Here is a 19,009-nt window from a genome sequence, read left to right on the forward strand (position 1 = left end):
AGCTGGGCCCTCAAGTCACGGACCTCACTAGATCCGGAAGTAGCGGAGGTCTCAACCTCCTCGGGGTGTGCCGCATCATCCGCCCCGGCAGACTGGGAGCGTGTAATCGGCATCGTCACTACAAAGCATAAAAGCGCAAGTTAGTAACCCACGCTATCGCATCCCCGCTCAAATAGATAAAACCCCAAATCATGCGAAAGTAAGGAAGTGTCCTTCACTACTAACTTCCGATGTTACGTTGTCGACCGCCAACGTAACCCTCCGCGATGTTAGAAGCCATACACTCCGATCAAACTCTAACTTTCTAGAGTTGTCATAATACCCAATCATGATACTTTCGCTCACAAGTCGAATAGACCTCGTCTCTCACGAGCATATTTCCTATAGTCCAACCGGCCTAAGGTTTGCTAGATCCCCTAAGACTCAACCCTAGGCTCTGATACCAAATTAATCTGTCACGCCCCGGGACCGGCGGAGGCCCTCCCGGTAGCGTGCCCGGACCCGCCATATGTCTACACATATAAGGCGTCTAGAATAAAAGCGAAAGTAAAAGCAAGTAGTAGACAACTAGAAGAAGTGAAATAACAAGCAACTAATGATATCAGAGCGAATATAGTTCTAACATCTACACCAAGGTAAAGAAGTAAAGCTGGTCAATAAAAAGAGTCATAAGAAGTACAATAACTGTCACTAGTACAAAAATGGTGGTCTCTAGTACACTGGTAAAACACTCAACCTCTTGCAAAAATAGAACAAAAATCGAGAGGTAGACCACCTAGCAACTCGTCCTCGAAGGAAGCTAGCTCGAAGCAACTCCCTTCCCGCGATCCCTGGCCTCACCCTGAGTGGAAGGCTCTGTAAAACATCGAGAAAAAGAGGGCGTGAGAACTATAATTTATAGTTCCCAGTGGGCAATTACTGACCTCAGCTCAATGCACCACTAGGCCCCAAAGGAAAAGGGTAAGTACTAAAGCAATAATAAGAGTAATAGCAACAACAATACGAAAGCATAAATGAAGTGCTAAACCGCTATATCTCAAGTAAAACATGATGTCATGGTGGTGTACATCTACGCTGTCATAAGATAATATATCCAATGCATACTGTTATGTCTCGACATGATAAACAAGTAAACCTCACAATGCAGTATGTCGATGCATAAAGAGTAAACTCTAACCAAGCAACCGAGTATACTACGATACAATAATGAAACCGGCAAGTATGCTATATGCACCAATGCTATATCATGAGCATGTCAAAGTAATCCAACTACTAAACCTATCTAGTAGTGATTATTCATTCTCAACCCTGTGTCGAATTCTATTTCCAATTAAGGACCCACCCAAGGTGGCCCAGCTTGTGCCGCCTAAGTGCCCGTGGTAGCCCGACATTCCTACTCTTGGAATGTGTCTGTCCCACTCAACCCCGTAGGCTTCTCAATACCGCACGAACGAACATAGTCGCGTAGGCTAACTCCGGAGTGCCGGCTTGTAGGGAGCGACTCTCACAAGCATGTGCGAATGAGCACAAATGGCAAGCAAGCATAGTCCAAATCTCAAATGTCCAATCCTCATGTCTCTAACATGGTATGGTCACTAGCATCACGAAGATCTAGTTTAAGTCAAAATGTGGAGTTTCAACATTTGCTACGCCTAGTGCCCCTTGATGACACTTAGGCAATTTGATGTTCAACATGTATTTCAAATCCCTCAATGGCCCTATCCACTAGGTTCTCACATATCCCGAGCTCAATGCCGCTTGATGACATTAGCTCTTTAAATCACATACGATTCAAGTTTGGGGACCCAAAATGGCCAATGTTGTTATCTTTCCTGTCTCAATTAAACTTAGGTTTAAATGCAAGAATCAAAACTCATTTACACTATAAGCAACATGGCCAACATAAGAATGCTAGAAAACCCCGCATAAGCTTCATATGTACTTTTTTACTACATAGAGGTCCAAAATTTTACTACATGTGACATGGGTATTTTAAGCATTCCAAAAATCATAATAAACGCATGTGACATGATTATGCATGATTTTCCAATTTACAAAATATAATTCACCATATATGAGAATTTCTCATATTATAGGCTAGGTCAAACCCACCAAAATCGAAACTCTCGATCCGCCGAACGAAGGTTTCGGCAAGCTCCCAAGTACCCTAAGAGCAACAAAAACGGGGTTACCCAAACGAAACGAAGAGCGAAAAGCTCAAACATTAAGCATCTAGCAAAATGGGCAAAACTCACCTCAAGAGAAGAAATCTCTTCCTATGCTCCAAAAGAGAGCTAGAACCCTTCCATTCTAACCTAGGGGAAGGTTCTAATCCAACCAATTGAGCTTCAAAAGCCCTAAAACGAAAATGCCCAAAATAAACCCTAAAACACCAAATCTAGGGTTTCATCTCAATGAAACCTTCAAAAACCAAATCTAGAGGGAAGGATCTTGTCTCTTACCTCTTAGAAGCTTCAAACCAAGCTCAAAGTTCCCAAACTTCAAGAATATTCCCTCAATCAAGCTCCAAACCTAAGCTCCAAGCTTCAACAATGGTGGAAATAGCTCCAAAATGCAAAAGAGAGGGAAAAAATCCATCAAAACCCAAGCAAAAAGGTGATCAAAACCAAAGGGAGGAGAAGAGGTTCTCCTTACCTTGCTTCTCCACGGATTCCAGCTCAGGGAGAGCTCCATGGGGCGTGGGGACACATATAAGAGTCCACAAATGCGAAAAACCCCCTGCAGTTTCGAACAGTTCAAAAATCTGCACTGCGTACCGGTACACGGGCCCGCGTACCGGTACACATCCCACGAAAATGCCAAACCCGAGCCTCGGGTTGGCTGAAAGGCTGCCCGTGTACCGGTACACACTCCCGTACCGGTACAACCATCAAGCCTGTACCGGTACAGCCATCAAGCCTGTACCGGTACAGCCATCAAGCCTGTACCGGTACACAGCCCAATAAAGGCTACCCGAGAGCTAACAAAAAATCCAACTTTTTGGATGTTGGTACACCGCTTCAAACCACAATTCTCGGGACTCGAACCATGGGTCGGAACACTGTCTACGACCCTTCAGAAAGTCTGAGATGGCTCGCCACACAGATCAAACACTCGAACCTCGCAATTTGCAAAGGTCCAGTGCGTCACAATAGTAGCCCTACTCATATATATACCATATACTATATCTATAGAGAGAGAGAGAGAGAGAGAGAGAGAGAGAGTTCGGCTATTGTACTCTTATGAGTACGATCGCCTTCGTACTCATAAGTTGTTTTCGATGATACAGCTTCCGAATCGACGATCCATACCGTTAAACATTATCTAGAGCATTTAAAACTTTTAGAAATCAAATTTTATAATTTTTCGATATCATTTACCTTATGATCAAAAGCTCACAAAATTGACAATTTTTAACGACTGATATGAGATATTTACTAGTTTAACGGTGAAAAAAATTGGAATAAGTTGAATTTTTGATAGAAAATTTTATTCACTACATAAATAAAAATCAATAACTCTAATCTTAAATTGAAGGATCCGATCATCTATTTTTAAGATGTCATTCGATTTTAATCGTTCTTTTTATACCCTCTTGATGGACTTTATAATGATTTTAAAAAATTACAAAATTTATTTTCTAGAAGTTTCAAATAATCTAGATCATTTTTAACGGTGTGGATCATCAATTCGAAATGTCCAACATCGAAAATAACTTATGAGGACGAAGGGCTCAATACTCATAAGAGTATAGTAGCCCTACTCTATATATAGAGAGAGAGAGAGAGAGTTGAGTTAGAATACTCTCAAAAGCACTAAGGGTGTGGTACCTTTGAGTTTTTTACCATTTGATAGAGAGATGTAGGGTTGAAATGATGGTGATAATGATAGTGGTAAATGATGTCGAAAAATTATGAAATTCGATTTCTACATAGTTCCAATAACGTAGATTAAGCCTAACAGAACAGATCGTCAGATCGAATATCCTATCATCAAAAACAACTTACAAGTATCGAAACATTCATACTTTCAAAAGCACATAGACCTAACGGGCTCTCTCTCTCTCTCTCTCTCTCTCTCTCTCTCTCTCTCTCTACTTCCGTAGTTTGTTTAATAGGAACAGAATTGGAAGCTTTTTTTCATTTCCTATTTTTGTTTCATGTAAATCGCTAGATATTAACCCCAAACCTGTTGGAAGTGAAAATTCTCTACACCGACTAAATTACTATTTCTTTTTGTTGTTTCTCACCTGGCGTAAATAACTTCTGGAATACTTGGGCCTGTTTGTTTGCAAGAAAGTGAAGTGGAAGTGAAAGGGAGGAAGTGATTTTCGGTGAAAACTGATCACTTCCGTTGTTTGATTCGTCGTAAAAAAATTACAGTCGAAACTCCAGCTAACCTAAAATGGTGTAATTGACTTCGGCCCATCGTAGACCGAAATCAATTACGGTGAAAAGAGATAAAGAAAAAATAATAAAATAATATAATAAGTAAAGATATTTATATTTAAATATATTTAATTATGGTACTAATTATTTTTTTATTCATTTGACATATTTAAAATATAATAAAAATTGATTAGTTAAATTTTAATATTTTTTTAATTAGTTTGTACAATTAAAATATAATAAAAATTGATTAATTAAATATTAATATTTTTTTACTTTATAATTTTATTGTTGTATTATTATAATTTAAATAAAAAAATAAATTTAGTTGTTTTAAATTAAATTTTAATTATATACAAATATAATTATATTATTTTTATTTATTAAATTATTTATTATTATAGGACAATTTCATCACTAGCCCTCTCAAATATGTAAATATCATAAATGCTCCTACAAAGTTGAAAAAATCATATATACCCCTTTAAATGCAAAAAAAATTCACAAGCACCCTTCCTTCCAACTGCCGTTACCATAACCATGATTAAAATTTGGTTAAGGGTTGAGTTATAAAATGACTAATTTAGCCCTAAAAAGGTTAAGTATTATTTTGCCAGCAAATAATTAAGGGGCAATTTCATAAGTACCCTTCTAAATTTTGAAAATAACATCTGTAGCACAAATTATTAGTGGGTAAAAAAAAAAGAAACTCCTCACCAATATATCATTTTGAACTAGATCCCTTTAAATTTTATTTTTAACATTAAGGGCCCTTGAACTACCAATTTTTCTTTATTTGGACTTTACTTAGTTAAAAGTTTTTCAATTGAGATCCCTCACATGAATTTGATAAAATTTTTAATTTTGTTGGGAAAAAACACTCAATTACTAAAATTTAAAAAAAACACTTAGGTTGAGAGGGTATATATATAGAGAGTTTTGTTATAATACTATCGGTAGTACAGCTTGATTTACTACGATTTGTTTTCAATGATAGAATTTCCAAATTGACAATCGGCACCGTTAAACATGATATAAACCATTTAAACTATCTGAAAGTTAAATCTCACGCTTTTCCGAGTTAGGATTATGTCGAAGTGGACTATAGATGAGAGGGTTTTCATAAAATTTTACTTTATTGTTAACAATAAATTTTCAATTAAAAATTTTTTGTTTGAGCAGATCATATAAGTAATACTCTAATATCAAGAATTTTGATATCAAAATATTTTTAGCGTGAGATATGTGAGTTATTTAAATAATATTTTAAAAATAAATCTTTAAATAATTAATGTTGAATATGGACAATTATATTACAACTATATATAATTTAAAAGTAAAAAATCATAATGAGATTTAACTATCACACTTAATAGACTATAGATTTTTAATTATAAAATTTAAAAAAAATGTTAAATTATTATGTGATTCAAAAGTTAGAAATTGATCATATAATTAATCTTTAAATATTACATGATTAGATTCGTGCTAGGGATAAAATTGGTATTTATAAAATATTGGATGACTTCTTGACGAAAAGTTAATCTAAAGGATATCTATGAATATTTTTGGTTTAAAAAGGAGTATTGATGATATTTTGTAGTCTAGAGGGGTATTGATGAAATTATCCCTTATTTATAAGGGTATTTATGAAAAGTAAAAATATATCCGTTGAGGTGGTACAGGAGTAGAAATGAAATTTACAACTTGTTTTGTTAGATTCTCACAACACATTATGCATAGGGGTATTTATAAATTTTTTTTGAATTTAAAAAGCCATTCATGATATTTTTAATTTTAGAGGAGCATTGATGAAATTTCAGCGTCCTATAAGAATATCCATGAAATTTTATCTATGAAATTTTATCTATGAAATTTTCTCTATTATTTATATATAAATTATAGTTTTATATCATATACTTCCTACCAAACAAACAACGGAACTAATAAAACTTTAGTTTCATAATTACAAAACAAATAGCGAAAAAGTAGTAGTTTTCACCGAACTCCACATAAACCCAAAGCCCAATTTCGGTGAAACAAAAATGCCCTAAGCTAAACACCGAAAAATGACTATTTACAGCCAAAGATGACTTCATCCCTCCCACCTAGGGCAAACCAAACATAATACTCTAGTGGCAGATGTCATTCAAAATGAAAACCTGATGAAATTGAGATAACTTAGGACTGATTCTAATTACATGTTACTGACATATTGATCTAATAGATACGATCGATGTGATCGGAAATGACGGAAAACCAATCGTAACACAACCAAAAACATCGACCGTCCCTAGCGCAAGTGGCAAAAAGGTTTGATGGTTGGTATCAGAGACCCAAATTTGAATCCTAGTTGATTCACATTTCTAGCTAAGTTTATTTCTAAATGAAATAAACGAAGCGGATAGCATACTATCTTTTTCTCAAAAAAAAAAAAAAAAAAAAAAAAAAAAAAAACAACAACAACAACAACAATAACAACAACAACAACGCAACCAAAAACCTGGAACTGATAGTCTATGAACTACAAGAAGTTTGGAGGGAGTGTGACCTCTCTTTATTCTTGAAGGTAAATGAACCATCAAATTCATGAGGTACACAATTATTACAACTGATAGTACTACTTTTCGTCTTGTTCACATTTAAAAAGCACTTTTTTCATGCAATGCTCATATTTTCCAAACTTAGAACGTAGTATTTCAACTCTTTCACATTTATTATCAAAGGAGCTCACACTGCATCAAGTACTTGTCTAAAATCATACAATAGCACAAGCCATTACCAAACGAAATGCTATGTCAGATATGCATCTAAAGCTTGGGATGTGCAACCTAAGGTTTGCGGCATTTTGTTACATGAGTAATGCTATCTGTACACCCAAAAGTAGATAAAAATCTTCCGGCCCACCCATCCAAAGGTTAATTTTACCACACTAGTCTTCTCACAACTTTTTTTTTAGTACTAAAAATCCAAAAGAGTTGTCAGTTGTTTCGATCATCAGATGAAGAGGGTGTAAGATATATGCCGGCCCACTTTTGGATGTGCGGAGAGCATTTCTCTTGCTATATATGGTCTCAATACTTGGCCATGCAAAAGTTAATTGCAAATGCAATGGCAAAGGAAGAAAAGCTAACTACAAATAAATGAGAAAAGCAACCATGTGTACCAGAAACAACAAAGGTTGAAACAAAGGAGCCGCAAATGTATCCCTGTGAAATTTCAAAAATACCTCTGTAGTCCTCCAAAGCTGATTAATAGCATATTTCTCCTCAAAATAGATTCCAACTGCGAAATATAAAAATTTAAATATGCAGGTCGAAGTTAATTTGGGGGTGAAATCAAATAGAAAAGAGGCTTCAGGGTTTTCGGTTCTGATAACACGAGATGTATTAGGAGCAACTCAAGGCTATCTAAGACTTCCAAACTAAGCAGGCAAATTTCTGGTAAACCACATGTGCAAACTAGTACATTCAAAAAGGCCGGATTGATCTCAACTAGTAGTGGTGATCCAATGGGTCAGCTGAAAGACGGAATGATCACTATGCTCAGTTAAAGCAATATTGGAGATGCCACCTCCGAGTAATTTGGAGGTGTTAAGGTCTCATCAAGGTCACTAGGACTAATATCAGAAGATTCATATCAAATATTTCTAGTTGTCTTCACACTTTTTCCAGACTTACGAAGAAAGGGGTGGAGATCGCATGGGATGAATCCTGCCAGAATGCACTCAATAGCATCCGACAATATCTGCTAAACCCACCTGTGCCGGCTGGCACCAATTAAAGGAAGGCCACTTATTTTGTACACTGCTGCTATCACTTAAAGCCCTCTTGGCCCAACAGCATGAAAGAAGGCGAGATCACCCAATGTGCAGGAAATTTTTTGCATACAGGGACTGCAGGAAACCTACACCCCTGTTTGATGCAGTTATTAATCTGAAGAATTTTGTCAATCGGATATCTTAAGAGCATGATCAACCAGTTAAATAACCATGATTCAGATTCCATTTTTAGTCAGAACTTGCATCTTAACTTTTGCGTTATTTTTCAGCTTACCTAATTTTTGCACTAATTCATGTCCTAGTGTTGAGAATAATTAGGGTTAATATAAGCTGCAGTAAACAGGCTCTATATGCAAAGAAAACAAACTCTGATATAGCATTTCAAATCCTAGAATAGTATGCACTTCGAAGGCCCAGAGAGAAATATTAATATAAGCATATGGTGCACATCAAACATAACTACTCGAGGAAGTTTTAGATATTGTACATACAAAGAACAAGGTAATTCAAAAGCTGATTTTCATAAAATATTTAAAAAGAAAGCGGAACTAGAGCACGGCAACACAAAATTTACTGACCCAAAAGAGTTTACACAGCTTTAGGGATGGCAACAGCTTCTGGCGCTGGCAGGGTTACTGATCTCAGCAGTTCCAACGAGCAAACAAGCCCCAGAAAATGCGAAAGGATGGTATTGGCTGAAGCCTGATAACAATTAAAGCAAGTTAGAGAACTACTTTCCAACAGTTGTCATAATTAAAAGATACTAAAGTTTCAGAGATCTAGTCATAGCAAAAGCTGAGACTACAGTTTCCAAGAACTATTTTTATGGAAGAAATTAACCATTTGATATCTATGAAACAACCAATTATAATATATTAGAAAATAGCATTTTCATATTTTATATTTAACACTCCCCCCTCACAATTGGGCTCAAGACATGGAGTAGAATTTAATGGGAGAAAATTCGATGAACTAGTAGCCTAGTTGATTAAAACTTAGGAACTCCTGCTTTGATACCAATATACCATGTGAAATAATTAATTACTCAAAAAGCATAAGCTGCCAGGGAAGAATGGTTCAACATTTTCTATTCAACAGATACTTCTTCCAAAAGCTCTAATTGTTGAGATGATAACTGCGCAAAGTCTTATATATGAATAGGAAGGAAAAAAAAACATATGATTGATTAATCAAACGCGATCTTTGTATAGCATGCAAAGAACAATTAAGTAGGATATTCTAGAAAAAGGAAAATATCTCTGTGAAGGGTAGAAAGAACGTAACAAACATTGAATACAACAGCCAATATTGAAATTCAAAATGCATGAATTTAATCAAATAACAATAAAGAGCTAGAAGTAGACGCAACTGGTTATAAAGAATGTCTCATAACTAGTACTTTCTATTAGATTTCAAACAACTTACCATGCATTTTTTTTCATGTCAATGGTGAAAGCAGTAGAATTTATTTATCAAGATAAATATTTCATACTTTATTAATGAAGACTATAAGCTGCAAGCTAAGTAACACATTTAAAGCTGCAGATTTAGTACCAAACAACCAGAAATTTCAAGATCTAAGAAACAATGAACACGATGTTCGTGATAAGCTGGAGACAAATGCTGCTGCACTTCGTAGAGGAGAAGAAATCTGATTTAAGAATTATTTATCTTTGTATATTTACCACAAACACAAAACGAAAAAGAAAAAAAAAACACCTGCAGCTGAGCTCATTATAGCTATATGTTACTCCTACCAAAGAAAACAGAAATTAATATCTATTGTTGGGTGGAGAGAGGAGTAAAAAAAGGCAAATGTATTACCAAGAAAATGCCAAGGAAAAATGAGAGAAAATGACTTTATAATCAAGTACAGGATTATTATATACCTGTACTAAGAAAACATCTAACGCCAACACAGGACTCCGACCAGGGGGTATCCCCTGATAGTATGGAACTGCTGAGGTAGTAAGGGCTTTTGCAACCAATAACCCAACGGTTGCTTGCATGCCAAGAACTGCAGCGCCCATTCCGAGAAGATTAACCACTATACCATTCTTCAGACTTTTAACCACATCAGCACGTGGAGGGGCCTAGAAAACAAAAGAAGTGTATAAAAATTCTGAAGTTAAATGAAGCACCAACAAAAGAATCTAACTGACTGTTGTTTTTAATCCTATGGTGTTAGAAATAAACTAAAATTAATTTTCCACCAATGTATTAGGAGACTTGTATGATCTCCCTGATCATACCTCTCCAAAGCTATTTGTGGCACTCTTAGTTTTTACCCCTTCGAATTTATAGAGAAGGTTCTGCCTCACACTTTTGTTATGTGACACAATAGTAATATAAACACAAAACAATCATAGAGGTTAGCATTGCAAGAAAGTTTGTCGAGGTCAATGAAGACTTAAGCACCAGGATAAAAGAATAGAAAATATTGATATGAAACTCTCAATCAAGCATTCTTTCTTTTTGAAGAAAAAAATTTTATCTTCGCGAAAGGTGACAAACAAAAAGCTACACAAACTGCTAACTAATTTTGTAGGATAACATTTTGGTATTTTAGAAATTTTGTAGGATAACATTTTGGTACTTTAGAAATTAACATTTTGTAGGATACACAAGTACTTTGGAGTTTCATACAAGCAGAAGCTACAGGGCACGCAAAAGAAGTGTCATTTTTGAAATGCAAGGAATGAGATGGCTTCCAAAATCCTAAACCCTACAGGACGGTATATTATTTCTCTGTAATTATAACCTATCATTTGTGTAATAACTGATGTAGAATGACTATGCACTTATATATGTTCATTTATACAAGTAGTTGACATCTGAAACAGGATATCAAATGAGATTTCGGCAACAGATAACAAATTACTCACTATTTACTATTAGTGCTTGAATATTTATTCAAATTTTCCAATTCAGCAACCATGTCAAACAGCATAACATTGACAGCCAGAAAATGCAAGGTTAGAGAGAGATAGAGAGAGAGAGAGAGAGAGAGAGTACCTTGGCAGGCTCATTGGCCGTTCTTTTAAGCCTTTCAGAGAGACGGATGTAACCAAACGACCAGAAGACTGACACAAATGCAGCAGCAATACTGCCAGCAGTGGTGTAAAATGTGATTGGTGATGTGACCTTGCCAGTAACAAGTGTAGAGAACGATAATATCACAGCAGATACAACTGTGCACACCAGCTGTCCCCAGAACCCAAGGCTACCCAACCGTTTAAAGTATCGGGATGTATTCTCTAGTCTTTTCGAAACCTACTAATTAAGTCAAAAAGTTTATATGAAAAGTGACAGAAGGTTTGTGCAAATAAAATATGAACAGAAGTTTTGTATGATAAGATGCAGGTTAAGCTACTCAAACAAACTGCAGCACTGAAGACTAAAACTTATAATGATAGTTTTACATAGTTTTGTCAATATTTATCCCTGAAATCTTTCAATTTGCATTTTTATACATCAGTTCCACAAATTTGCATATTCATCGATCCATGACTTCCTCAAATATTTTCTCTTTGCGTTATTGTAATTAGAATTCAGTATTCTTCTTAGATGCCAGTCTAAGAAAAAGCAACATAACTAATGACTAAAACTGCCTTATCTTCTTCCACCATCTGTTCCCTAGTGTTTACTAGTCAACTCGTCTTTATAAAAGGTGTCGGGTGACAAATTCGTTGAACTTTCCAGGTACATCCAGACTGAAAATCCTTTATAACACAACAAAGATATAGGCTTTTTTTCTGCTCAATTTTGAAGGCACTTGGAATAGGCTTCTCTATTCTTGTTATTGTTCGTTTGCAAACTCATCTTTATGAAATAGCTAGGAAATAAAGAGAATAAATAATATATCTTCATTTTGTTGTCAAACACAATCCATAAGAATAGAGACCGTAAAAAACTCACAATAGCAATATTAGATAAGGCCATCCCTATGTTCCCTCAGCCATGTAGAACTTGATAAAGAAACAAACAATGCCCAATGAACGGTAAGACTCTTCTTTGTTTAACACCTCAAAGTTCATCCTACAACTAACCAATAAGTTACAGACATATGTAAATGTCATTTTGACCGATGAAGACTAATAGAGAAAGATATATAACATTGTTAGATATAGAATCAAGACTTGTTTCCTCAATGGATTAAATGTATGTTTATCCTAATATACTTCTCAAAAGGCTAAAACACAAGGAAGTCCCCTGTATTCATCGCAATTTGCACTTTACGCCCACCCACTCCCCTCAATAATCAAAACCTAAACATTGTTGCTCGATATACTAAAACCATCCTGCATTTTACAACAAACCCCACCCCCTTAACCACCCAACACGCAGAACAGGGCGAAGTACTACAACTATATGAATCTTGGGGCCATCAATAGGTTTAGATGAGTAACCATACTTACGCATTATAGAACAGTTTACTAATCTGCTAAACTGTCAGTCTTCAATTGGGTAGTTGGTACAATTCACAAGGAGGATGGTATATTTCAGGCATCGAGTTGTAATTACAAAACCCAAATGAAAATAAAAATCTACCACATGTTGTACAACCTTTTAAGTGGGGAAAGTTTTCTGGTTTCCATTATCGAGTGGGTAAAGGGCAAATCAGGATACATCCAAAAGTAGGTTTTCTGCATGTTAGCAAAAAATTTCAGCAAACAGTAGATCCTTCGAAAGCACTACGCATTCATCTCATCTGTACTCGATCTCTCATTCATCTCAAAACCCTTTGAATTGTATTCCAAAATCCCTTTCGAAGAAACCCAACTCAAATTAAACCTAACAACGCCTCCCAAATTTACTCCATTCCACCTCCCCATTCAATTCACCACATAAGAATAGACTTTTATTGCCAAAAACAACAAGAAAAATCCACAATCACAAGAACAGATACCGAGAGAGAGAGAGAGAGACCTGCGCAAACTTTGCCATCTCGAATTTTACAAAAAATCATCAGTGATCGATCCCTTACTCATTCACCTAAAAACCCTCAATCAACTCAAACAAAACCAAATCCATTCTCCACGCAACGCACCAAATCAGATTAGAGACGTTCGTAACAAAAACAACAACAAAACAGATGCCAAGAAAGAGAGCGACCTGCGCGAGTTTAGCCCTCTCCGATTCGTCGTCGGCGGCGGGCGAACTCGCCGCGGCGGCATGCGGGGGCGTCCGATTCCAACTCCTGCTGCGATTCCGATTCCTAGCAGTGATTAGGGCGAGGAGCTGGGATGGTGAGGGAGAAGGGGGGAAGTGGGAGAGAGCGGTGGCGGTGGCGGTGGCGGTGGGGGAGGTAGTGCTTGGGATTAGGGTTAGGGTTAGGGTTAGGGTCAGGGTTTTGCGGCCGCGGCGGGGGAGAGGAGGGTGAAACGCGGCGGCGGAGCGCGGCTGCAGAAGCAGCAGCGCCTGCATTGTAGCGGTGGTGGTGGTGGCTTCGTTTCCCCCGTAGCCAAGGTAGAGAAAGAAGGGGGCTGGAGAGGGTGAAATGTATGGATAGTCCTTGTACAATCCCAATATTGTAACTTGATCCCCGTTGTTTTAAAATGTAGGATCAGGAATTTAAGTGCCGAGACGTGGGATCATGCAGGAAATTTGCCGGTACGGTACTATACTATGCGTGCCGAGCCGTGTCGATACATGCCGGTCAAAAAATTCTTATATACCGACACATAATAGTATGAAATATTTATTTTTTTTAGCAACAAAATATTCTAACTATTTATTATATCTTTTTATTACATCTTTTAAACTTTATTGAGAAAATTACTTACTAATTTAAAGAATAAAGAGTTTTGAACTGTGCCATCGGTACAGGGTCTGTATCGTGCCGGTATCTTGTTAGCACGGTACAGTACGGTGGATACGGCCCGTGCCAACGGGCACTTAAAACCTTGTGTAGGATAAACTTCAGATATCACCCATGTGGTTTCGCTTTTTCTCACTTTAGTGTCCTGTGGTTTAAAGTGTATCAAGTTAGTGTCCTGTGATTTTATTTTTATCTTTTTGACAGCTTCTCCGTTAATATTTCGTTAAATTATATATAAAAAACTTCATATACTCCTCCTTGGTTTATCGAATATTCACATTAATACCATTTAGTTTTAACTTTGTCACGGACTTAACGAAAAAAATTAGTGAAATCTATAATAAAAAGATAAAGGTGAAATCATTGGACACTAAATTGATACACTTTAAATAACAGGGTACTAAAGTGAAAAGTGTAAAACCATAAGGGTGGTATTTGAAGTTTTTTCTAAATTGTATAAAATTTAACTCCACTATCACATTTTTGGATCCTGCTAGGGTGGCAATCCAGCTCACTGTTCGTGAGCCCGTTCGTGTTTGGCTCGAAATGAGCTCGAGATTAAATCGCTCGTTTAGTAAACAAACCGAGCACGAGCTGAAAGAACACGAGCTAGGGTCAGCTCGCTCGTGTTCAGCTCGATAACTGCTCAAATACATATATTTTATATTTATATTATATATATAAATAAATGATTATATATATAATATATATCTATATCTATATCTATATCTATACTACATATAAAAGCGTGAGTTTTACATTTTTTCCTCTTTCCAAAAATACCTCTATCTTTTCTACTAATATTTTCGTGTCCAGTAATTTTCAACCATTCGTTTCAAATAATTTTTCGAATAATAAATTATTCTTAAACATAGATCTTAAGTTTTTATCATTGGATCTCATCCAACGATTAAAAATAAAAGTATCTGTCACTTTTCTTGACAAAAATACCCTCAATATCCATTAACTCCTATCTACGCGTTTTACAAATATCTACGCATTTTCTCAAACGTAATTTTCGTCATAACTTAAACATTATATCCTATTTACGGCGTTTCTAAAATATTTTATTTCTCACACGTAATAGCACCAATCACATAATAAATAAAATAAAATTAAATAAATTTATCCTATCTACACGTTTTCTCAAACGCGCCATAAATTAAAATATCCGTAATCTCCTATTTACGTGTTTCTCGAATATTTTCTTTCTCACACGTAATATCAGCGTCAATCACGTAGAATGTTCATAGAAAGATTTAATACCCATCTAAGCAAAACTAAATTGTTAATTAAATATAATTTTACATTTTTGAATTTTTTTAGTAAAATATTCAAAAGCAATACCCGTCAAAATATTTTACACGTTTCTCGAATACAAAGCATATCTTAATATACTCGCATATATATCTAAATATCTTTACATATAATACGTACACTATCTAATCTTATCTTTGTATATAATATCTATACTATCCAACTTATCTTTGCATATAATTAATATCTACACTATCCAATCTTATCTTGTCATAATATTTATTCACACACAGAATATATTTTTTTTGAGACATATTTTTTTAGTAATATATTTTTTATTTTCACCTATACTTTTCTCAAATATTTTTTTTAGTAATATCCTTTCTCATATGTCCTTATGGTTAACACCAGTACATCGTAGTACATCATCATCATCGACACCTGCATATTGTAACTTTCGCCACCTTCGTCATAGTTGGAGAGGTATTTTGATCTCACCTGAAAATATTTTATTTTTTTAATGTGTATTTATACTATTTTAGCATATTTTTTTGGTATTTTCACATTCTTACGTATACTTTTATCAAATATAAAGTATACATTTTTTTAATAATATCCTTTTTCATTTTCACCTACATTTTTCTTACATATTCTTAAATATTTTTTTTAGTTAATCCTTTCTCATTTATCATCATTGCCGGCACCAGCACATGGTCATCGTCCTCCTCATCGTCATCGTCATCACCGGTGCCGGCACATTGTCGCCTTCGTCACCTTCGCCGCAGTTATTTTGATCCCACCTAAATTTTTTTTATACTGTTATAGCATATTTTTTTTAGTATTTTCTTATTTTTACTTATACGTTTCTCAAATATAAAGTATATTTTTTTTTAGCAATATCATTTTAAATATTTTTTTTGTGACATAACTGTCAATCTTTTCTCACATAATGCATACGTTTTCTCAAATATTACAAAATATATATGAAAAATACTTATAGTATAAATTAATTAAAATTATATAAAACTTATTTAGAGATAAATTAAAGTTAGAAAAAAATAATTAAATAATAGACATACACCACCAATAACGATTTAAAATTTAAAATGTAAATATAAATTTAATTTAAAATTAGATGTGGCATTTTAAATTAAAAATAAATCAAATTTTTGATTCTTTTACATTAAAATATATATCAAATCTTCTAAATTTTCTTTCTGACGAGAATGCACGTTACCTATACATTTGTCACTGCCTTCTCAAGTGTTTTTTTTAATTTCTTCCACACCTCCTCTATTATGGTTCGCGCCGGCACATCGTTGTCATCACCTTCACCAACACATCTTTATCCTCCTCGCCGGCACAACTTCATTGTCACCTTTGCTAGCATGACGTCGTCGTCCTCACATTGCATGTATATCGACAGAAGTCCACGAATCATATCGGCGTTGTTGATGGTCTACCGACATGTCATCGGTAGTCGAGATACATGCGTATGCGCATTATCGGTGGTCCACAATCTGTAGGATAGATTCAAAATTCACCCAAAATTATATTAATATTTTTACGATTTTCTTCAAATCAATTTGTATATATATATATATTTTTTAGGGTATGAAAAATGTTAAAATATTTGTTCAAATAAGCTCAATTAATTTGAACAGTAATAATTATAGAATAGTAGTACAATCCGTCTATATTTCAATTTCATTAATAACTTAAAATTAATATATATTTTAGAAAAAAATTATATTTGATTTTTTCAAATAAGTCTTACGTGCATTGCACGTGTATATGACTAGTATAATATAAATCTTTGTTATTTGATTTTTAGCCCAATCTAAATATAAGACCAACTCAATTATAAAATTATGTAAAATTTCAACCATTAGATCAAAAGTATAACGGGTGAGATCTTATAAATTTATTTTCTATATTTATTCTTTCTAATCCTTTTAAATTTCTATTCATAAACCAAATCGTATTCGACTCGGTACTTTAACGTGCTAGCCGAACACAAGCGTGTTTGGCTCGTTGACGCCCCTAGTTCCTGCTACCTAACCTTCAAAAAATTTTAATTTTACCATCATACCTTTCAATTTATTTGATTTGAGCTATTTAGAAACTTTGTAACTTCAAAATTTAAATACATTATTTATCTTCATGAATTTAGTTATCATATTTTAAATAATTTATGTAATTCTAAATTCATAGAAGTAATTAGTTTAAATTTTATATTGAAGAACCATCAAATTATTTAAATCAAACAACTTGAATGACCGGATGTTAAAATCAAAATTTTAAAAAATTAAGTAGTTGAGTGAAAATAATCTATAGTTTAGATAAGTTTTATATAGTTTTATCAACTAAGTTTAAACTTTAAAATTAAAAATACGAATTATTAAATTCTTAGTCAATTGAGCTTATATCTGCGAGAACCAAAAATGTAGAAAAATATAATCCATCCTGAATCTGCACTGATTTGCTAAGTAAATGAAGTGAAAGATGAAAAAAAATTTTCTTTCTTTAATCCATCCTAACAAAGCCGACATCCCGATCAAACTCGAATGGGCCAAAATAGAATTAAAATTAATCCATTCCGATCCCGAATCCGTCCCGTTTGCATTCCTATTCACTGTCTAAACCATTTTAGGCTACTTTGAAATAGATCCCTCAACTATTTCTTTTTGCAGTTTGCTTTCCTCGAATATATTGCATTTGCACAGAATCCACAAAATAAAAAAATAAAAAATAAATAAATAAATCATTTTATCCCACAATTTATACAGTAAATATACTTTTTTGGTACCGTTTGGTTCGGATATAAACAAGAACTAATTATTACAGAGATAAGTATAAGTATGGAAATAAAAAAAATAGTATTTGGATGAAAATTAAATTGTTCTCGGAGATAAGAACAATTTTAGATAGTTTTATATAAAAAATGAAGGTGTTGGTGGGAATAACCGAGAACTACTATTCTCGAATAAAAAATTAACGTTTGGATATAAAGGGGGATAAGGACCTATTCCTATTCCTATCCCCTAACCAAACGCTACAGCATTGACAAAATTTTACCAAATGACTAGCTGAGTATAAAATAAGTTTGGATAAATTACACATTTGGCCCTCAAACTATGAGCGACAACACTCTGGTCCTTAAACTCTAATTTGTTGTAATTTTTTTTGTTCGGAATTTCATAATTATTGCAATCAAGTCCCATACTCTAATTTAGTTGACTAAATATTAATACAAATAATGTGGCATCTTTTTATTGATGCATAACCACCGATCACAATGCTGCTAAATCACTTCTATATTAGCGATACATCTATATTTAGTCAACTAAATTGAGGTACAGAACTTGATTGCAACAATTCTAAAAATTCAAGCCAAATCTTGCAACAAATTAAAGTTTAAGAATCAAAATGTCACCGACCTTATAGTTTGAGTAAACATGCAAAAGAATAAAATCCTTTTTTTTTTTAAACTCATTTTGAGAATAACATGCAAAACATAATACATCTGAAGAGACAACATACTACCTTAGAATATCAAATGATGAGCAGCACTGCCGCATTCGGCAACCCTAGATCTACAATGATCAGTGCATGGTATAAGCTGGGGAACGTCGACTGGCCCGTGTATGCGAGAATGAGTGCTTGTGCGCACGCATGCTCGTGCGCGCAAGCACGCATACGTGTGAATCGGTGTGTGCGTGCATGCGCGCGCGTGTTTGTGTCTGTGTGTGTGTGCACCTG

The 19,009-nt window shown here is 34.6% G+C and overlaps 1 protein-coding gene across 1 annotated transcript; it reads right to left on the bottom strand.

The window, feature by feature from the left end:
- LOC109718812 (protein TIC 21, chloroplastic) lies at nucleotides 8,564-13,701 on the bottom strand. The gene is made up of 4 exons (XM_020245228.1): nucleotides 13,285-13,701; nucleotides 11,185-11,442; nucleotides 10,059-10,262; nucleotides 8,564-8,871 (listed from the first exon to the last, which is right to left on the bottom strand). The coding sequence occupies exons 1-4, from the start codon at nucleotides 13,594-13,596 to the stop codon at nucleotides 8,758-8,760; spliced, it is 888 nt and encodes a 295-aa protein (XP_020100817.1). The 5' UTR covers nucleotides 13,597-13,701; the 3' UTR covers nucleotides 8,564-8,757.

This window comes from Ananas comosus, linkage group 12 (assembly GCF_001540865.1).
Source record: "Ananas comosus cultivar F153 linkage group 12, ASM154086v1, whole genome shotgun sequence".
In the NCBI taxonomy this organism is placed as follows: domain Eukaryota; kingdom Viridiplantae; phylum Streptophyta; class Magnoliopsida; order Poales; family Bromeliaceae; genus Ananas; species Ananas comosus.